This window comes from Aythya marila (genome assembly GCF_965140915.1).
Source record: "Aythya marila genome assembly, chromosome: 5".
Taxonomy (NCBI): domain Eukaryota; kingdom Metazoa; phylum Chordata; class Aves; order Anseriformes; family Anatidae; genus Aythya; species Aythya marila.
This window is the reverse complement of record NC_139046.1, coordinates 58,251,815-58,258,647: the sequence shown is the minus strand read 5'-3', so window position 1 is coordinate 58,258,647 and position 6,833 is coordinate 58,251,815. Positions and strand designations below refer to the sequence as shown.

At 40.4% G+C, this 6,833-nt stretch overlaps 1 protein-coding gene across 1 annotated transcript; it reads right to left on the bottom strand.

Annotated features, from left to right (window-relative positions):
• Nucleotides 1–1,119: 1,119 nt before the first annotated feature.
• Nucleotides 1,120–6,015, bottom strand: DEPDC7 (DEP domain containing 7). Its single transcript, XM_082760525.1, has 8 exons — nucleotides 5,995–6,015; nucleotides 5,696–5,823; nucleotides 4,616–4,805; nucleotides 3,593–3,807; nucleotides 2,083–2,225; nucleotides 1,772–1,897; nucleotides 1,599–1,677; nucleotides 1,120–1,427 (listed from the first exon to the last, which is right to left on the bottom strand). The coding sequence occupies exons 2-8, from the start codon at nucleotides 5,808–5,810 to the stop codon at nucleotides 1,213–1,215; spliced, it is 1,083 nt and encodes a 360-aa protein (XP_082616651.1). The 5' UTR covers nucleotides 5,811–5,823; nucleotides 5,995–6,015; the 3' UTR covers nucleotides 1,120–1,212.
• Nucleotides 6,016–6,833: the final 818 nt, after the last annotated feature.

Sequence of the window (6,833 nt, the reverse complement as noted above, 5' to 3'; positions counted from 1 at the left end):
AAGTTCTTCCTAACATCTAACCTAAACCTCCCCTGGCGCAACTTAAGCCCATTCCCCCTCGTCCTGTCACCAGGCACGTGGGAGAACAGGCCAACCCCCACCTCGCTACAGCCTCCTTTAAGGTACCTGTAGAGAGCAATAAGGTCACCCCTGAGCCTCCTCTTCTCCAGGCTGAACAAGCCCAGCTCCCTCAGCCGCTCCTCGTAGGACTTGTTCTCCAGGCCCCTCACCAGCTTCGTCGCCCTTCTCTGCACCCGCTCAAGCACCTCCATGTCCTTCTTGTAGCGAGGGGCCCAAAACTGAACGCAGTACTCAAGGTGCGGCCTCACCAGAGCTGAGTACAGGTGATGAAATGAGATCTGTGATGAGGCTGTATGTTTTCCCTACTTGCAAGTGGGTATGTTACCCAGAGTTTACCTACTCACTTACCATACTCACTGGAGAGTATGCATAGGTAAAATATGCAATTGTAAGACCCCTCAACAGCCCTTCATTTGTTACAACCCTTCTCTGATTACAGCTGGCAGCATCAGGAACACCTACAGGACAGTAGAGTAGTGCAAAGATGATGATTACTAGCTGTAGAAAGTTTCTTCTATAGCAACTGAAGTGAGACTGTACACAACTCCAGAATATCTTTATACCTTTGCATCCCCAGAGAGCCAGTAGAAGTTTAAGGTACAGAGGAGGATTCAGCTGGGGAAAGGTCCTGGCTATTCCTCAAATATAGTGGCATTTTGGCTTAAAACAGCACAGTAAGTTGTGATCTACAGACACAGTACAGGTGGCTCTCAAGCTGTAAGAACAGCTGTGGAACACCAAGCAGAAGATGTTACTTCCACTCCATCCATCACACAACAAATCAAAGATCAGTGCAACTTAGTTGATTTACAAGTACAGGGCCAGTTAAGAACAGTTGTTCAGCTTAAAATTCACTTTAAGGAGCAGAGAGCACAGGGAGAGGCATCCCCTATCTTTGTATCTGTAATACTTGTATGGAAGCAGTGAATAGAATTGGCTTTCAGTAAGGAAAAAAGAGAAATGGATATTTTTGGCCTATAGGTGCATCCTGGGTACCCTTGGTCTTAGTAATAACTACACAAATTTCATCTATTTCAACAAAATAATTTTATTAGATACATGAATATAAAAGATTTACAAATATATCAGTGTTTACAATGCTGCAGTATACAAAGTAATACATATTTAAAGTCACACACACAAATTATTAACTCTGTCTCCAAAATATTGCATAAAAATACTTGGATTAGTACTGTGAAACTGACCGAGCAGTCTCTTTCTCTCTTTGTCAGAGAGCTTTGAATCTTCATCAATAGCTTTCAGTAGAGACAATAGCTCAGCTTTTGTGGTCTTCTCTGTCGTGGAGCGATACTCTCTTTCATCAAGCTTTTCGCAAAAGGTATAGCCTAGAAGGAAACATGAGACATTTAAATAGGTCTGTAGCATCTGTGGTGTTAGCTATCTTCTTTAAGAGTCAAGTTAATCATTGTTTAAAGTAAACCTTTTTACATCATCTCCTTCCCTTTTATTTTGCATCTGGGTGCATGACAAGAATAAGCAGCTTGGTTTAAGCTTACCTGTTATCTTACTAGGGTCTTGGCCTGTCTGCAAAGCCAACAGTTTATTGCTGACCATTTTATGCAATGTCCCTGGGATCTTGAATAAACAGAGAAGATGGTCAAATAACAGCTTAGAATAGGCAATTCTGCACAAACATACAAGATAAAAGCTAGACAACGACAAGACTTACCTTTAACACATCTTTTTGGTGATCCACCAGGAACAAGATCAGAAGATCAGTTTTCCCTCTGGATAAGGATTTATTGTTGATAATAGCTTTAGAGAATGTTCTTTTCACAACCATCCTGTTGTCACTCTGAAGAATAATATGAAATAACCAGGAGAATTACTCTCCCCATTTAAAAAGGGCAAGGCATCATCTGTGTTTTTTTAGAATCTTTTTTCTGTAGACACACTTAAGCCACAGGTGTTTTCTGACCTATAACTGGGATATCTAGATATCAGTAAACAAAGCAACAACAGTTCAGTATGCACATTTACCTCCTCCTGTAGTTTGAGCTCAGAATTATGTGCTGCCACAGCCATGAAGTACAGTAGCCTCCTGAACTCCTCCCTGATTTGGCTGTCCAGAAGTTTCAAATAGAGTTGAAGAGCTTCTAAGGATTGTTCCATCTTCCCATTCACTGGGGAAAAATAAAGCTATTGATTACTATAATTAAATATTATAATAAAACACAAACGTGACACTGAAGACCTCACCCCTCTAAAGAGAGCCCCAAACATTAATTCCCACCAGAAGTTCTCACAGGCTGATAGCTGTTTGCACACAATCTTGAGAACAGCCTGCACCCAGGCTTTTAGCCTGCTATTTAAGATAGTACATTTTCAATTAAGCTCAATTACAGTTCACACTCCATTCAACACAGCTGAAATAATGAAAAAGGAAAAAAGGTTTTGTTAAGCAAGTGACTTCTCACTGTGGAAATAAAGATCTCCCAAGAAGTATGGAAAATACCCTAGATAAGTGATCTAGCTTGATGAATTAATTGCAAACCATTCTGTAGAGCTTGGCTAAGTTTTAATGTATTTGGCTTTACTATGCTGAATATAAGTTTTAGATGACTACTTAAATAAAGTGGGTTGTGCTAGTCTTCTCCCTTTACCTTGCAGGCAGGAAGTATGGAATATAAATGCAGAATATTCCCCCCTACCGTGCAAAAGAACAGTCAAGGAAGAGAAAGACCAAGAAAAGGGAGAGCAGGAATAAGATGTTAATTGAGAACTAAAACATAGAATCATTCAGTTTGGAAAGAGACCTCTAAGATCATCTAGTCCAGTCTATAACTTAGTACTGAAGCCCACCACTCAACCATGTCACTGAGTTCTGTATCTACATGTTTCTTGCAGACCTCCAGGAATGGTGACTCAACCACTTCCCTGCACAGCCTATTCCAGTGCCACACAACTCCTCCAGTAAATAGTGTCCAAAACCCTCATGTCCAACCCAAACCTCCCCTGGCTCAACTTGAGGCCATCTCCCCTCATCTTATCATGTGGTGTTTGGGAGAAGATCCTGGTTGCCACCTCATTATAGCTTCCTTTAAGGTAAACCTTCAGAAGATCACTAAACTACTGTTTCTCTCTAAAATACTGTTTAAACATAACATTTAAGAAACTGATGACTCTATGGACATGAAGGGGGAGAGCTATGACCTGGATATAAAGCATCCACTCAGCTCTGAGTTCGTATCCTATGGTCTAAATATTGAACTATAAATGGCCTAATATTAGTTTCCCATGGATATTTGGTATTGGTATCCGTGGAAACTAAGTTACAATGCTTCATTTTCATAGCCATTCCACACAGAATGGAACACAAGCTGCAAAACTGCATGCAGTCAGGGCTAGAAGTTCCTCTTTATTTCAAAACCATCTTTATGAACAGAGATTAAAAGCCCTGCACAAGTCAAGCTTCAAGCTTAGCTGCTGTAGTAGATACAGATGTTGTCAGTACCTGTCTCACATAAGCTCAGGAACTCATTTTACTTACCCAGTAGTTCTGCAATTCCTGGATGAATTTCAGGTGCATGGCTTAACAGCGGCTCCTTTTTCTGGCCATAATATCTACCAATGTTTTCAAACAACAGTAGCTTCCATGCATCTGCTTTGTCTGGTTGATCAGGCAAGTTTCTGCTAATATCTACCACCATATGATCCGGAAGGTACTCCAGGCAATCTATTGCTGCTGAGAGCCATTCATCTGTTCTAGAAGACAAAGCAGTTTAATTTTGCAGTTTTACTTACTGGCACTTTTCAGAGTTGGCTGCACTCTGCCACTGAAAGTAAGTATACTGGTTTCTAGCCAGCAGACACTGTAGGTACTTCAATACATTACAACTTGGTACAAGGATGCTTTTCCCAACCCACTCAGATAATAGCCATATGCCTCTTTGTTTAGCTGGGTAGGTTACTAATTTTTCATCTTGATTAAATACGTAGCAGTTGTAAACCTAGTAGTAGTTAAACCTAAAGCTAGTGACGTCCTCTACTGTTATAGGGGAGGATAAAATTATTGCTAGACAAACAGAAACCCGAGGCTTGATCTGATTGGTAAGAGTTTTTTCAGCCTGTACTTTCAACTGCATTTGTACAGTTTCAGGCTCAGTTTTCTCTTGGTATTTTTAAAAGGTAAAGTAGTTAAACTATTCCCTCACAGGTAACTTTTTGTAATTTTTAAAGAAAAAAAACTTCTCGGTGATAGCAAAATAGTCTACTTTTCACCCCTCAAGTGCAGTAAACAGTAGCCCTCCCCAAATATTATCAAATACCATCATTGCCTTCAAAAACCTCTTCAGGTGTTCAGCAGAAATTGCCTCATCTACTTCCAATTCAGAGTTTAGCAACTGCTATTTGCTACTGAATCTAGTCTAACAGGTAAGGAGAAATCCGCCTTTTCACTTCCTTTTTACAGTACCACAGCCTATTACACTTCTAATTAAGATCAATTGTGCGTAACACTTGTATGCAACTTTGAACGTGATTCTGCTCTCAGAGGCAAGTAATGAATACTTACTGGGAGTCACTGAAAGCCTTGAGAATTTCTCTGTCCAGGTAGTTACTTGTGATGATGTATCCGGTTGCCTTCCTTGGTTGTGGAAGCTGAGGTCTGACTGCTTGGTGCTCAAGTAAAGAGTCCAGGAGTGGAAGGTCCACAAGCTGCAGCAGACGAGCAATCGTTTGTTCTTGCCATACTTCATTAATAACTGGGAAGGGTGGAATACACAAATCACACAGATCAAGCAAGTGCGAAAGAAAGATTAGGAAAATGCCAACTCCCCTTCCTCCCACCAACCGTAATCTAACAGATTAATTTTTCCAAAATAAAGATTTACAGTAGCAGAAAAAGCGTGTCCCTTATCACTTAAGTGCATTTTATCACTGCTAAAGGAAAGAATTAGCCATTTGTTTAGTTAACTGCAAGTGTAGGAGAACTGCTCTTTGGATAAGTCTGAAGTGCCTTACATTCTTTGTGCCCTAACTTGCAAGCAGCCTTTGTTCTAGATAACAGAAGAACAGTGTAGCAGTGACACTCTATCCTTATCACAGCTTCCTCAGTTATGATTTGGCTCAAGCTTTGAGAGTTCTCAGATGCATTAACATTTAAAGCCAAATGGAAAAAAGGCACAGTAGATAGTAGTTTAGTTGGAGAAGACAGGAGTTGTCAGGAACAGTTTCACACAGTACAGAAGGTGAGCTGGACAGTGCAGGTGTGTTGTTGGAAGTCTAGGGAAGAGTTTTAGCTAACTGCAGACAATTGGCTTTGATTGAGTCAGGCATGAATGTACTGCAGGTGGTTAAACATCACGTAGAGTCTTCCTAACTCCAATTAGGATCCACACAGTTATGTATTCTTCCCCATAAAGTTCTACACTGACTTATTTCAGCTGCAGATGAGTCCTATCTGATAAAATAAAGGTTAAAAGCAAGCCTGCAATAAATATAACTGGTCTTTGTTGTGACTTGGTGTTCAAAACAAAATAGTACAAGAGTCAGTTTGACTCCACCTCCATTCCAACAGCCAGCCATAAGCTTTTTTAGTCCTACAGCTATTTTCTTCTTCTCACACAAATAATTGGGGGATTATTCAGCTTACCTTGACGGGGCAAGTATTCTGAGACATTTACGTGAGGGGTATTTGCAGGCTTTAAACTCAGGTTTTCCCAGAGATCCTCCAAGCTTTCTGCTTTGACAGGAGTAGAGTGAAACATGGTCCTCTGATCTCTGAGATAAAAAAATGTTTATATATTCTCATCCATACATATGAATAACAGAACATACAGCACATCCAGATATGAATATCCATCTGAGATTAAAGATAAGATCTTCCCCTCCACCGCCCCCAACGCATAATTTCTCTGGCCAAGCTGCACAAGAGGGTGCACAGTATCTTACAGAAGAGTTGTGTGCAGTAGTTGCATGCAAGTACATAGTTCCTCCCTTGGAGCTTGTCACATCTGGCATCAGCAAGCTGCGTCAATTACCACAGAGAGGAAGAGAGGAAATGGTCATGGAGAGAGATTTATATACAAGTAACACATGCAAAGTTCCTCCCCAAGTCTAAAGTTTTCGGACTCTTTTTCTAATGGTAAAGTGAGGCCAAAAATTCAGAGCTGCTCTTGAAAAAACTAGAAGGTGGTTGCCCCTTAGCAACACCACCCCTACAGCTAGTAGGCTAGCTCCTGCTATCAACTAGCAAAAGATTTCAGAAACCTGTTACCCATTTTTAATGGGTTAGCTAGTTCTTCTCATAACTGACTTCACATGCTATCAAGTAGAAAAGCAACTCCAGCCATAAAAATCACTATTCTTCCAAGCATATTTGTTTAATTTCAATTCCTACAGCTTTTCTTGGTTTAGGACACTGCAAAACCCTTTTTGACATCAATTATTTTTGACATTTATGTGACAAGCCATATGTATCAATGGCTTTGTTCCTTTCACTAAATGAAGAAAAGGTAATTCAGTGGATCAGCACCCTTCCCAGAAGGAACACACCTAACACCTTCATTCTACACAAACAGGTGCATTATCTTCCTTCACAACTATTTGTCTGATATATGTCTTGTTCATGATGCATGCATCTTTAAGCATTTAAATATCATACTTTGTTAAAGCATTTTTAATTCTCTAGAATTCTTGTGTTCTTCCCAAACAGACTTTGGACAGTTTGCATTAGCAGAGGAGGAGACCTAGTCCTAAAGAGGCAGCGGGTGGGAACCCTGACAGAGGGC

Bases quoted from the DNA above. Each gene is read 5' to 3' on its own strand.
- DEPDC7 (XM_082760525.1), bottom strand. From the start codon at position 5,810: ATGTTTCACTCTACTCCTGTCAAAGCAGAAAGCTTGGAGGATCTCTGG. The intron at 2,226-3,592 runs GTAAGTAAAATG...ATTTTTCCCCAG, and splicing joins AGGAATTGCAGAACTACTGG to TGAATGGGAAGATGGAACAA. The intron at 1,898-2,082 runs GTAAATGTGCAT...ATTATTCTTCAG, and splicing joins AGCTCAAACTACAGGAGGAG to AGTGACAACAGGATGGTTGT.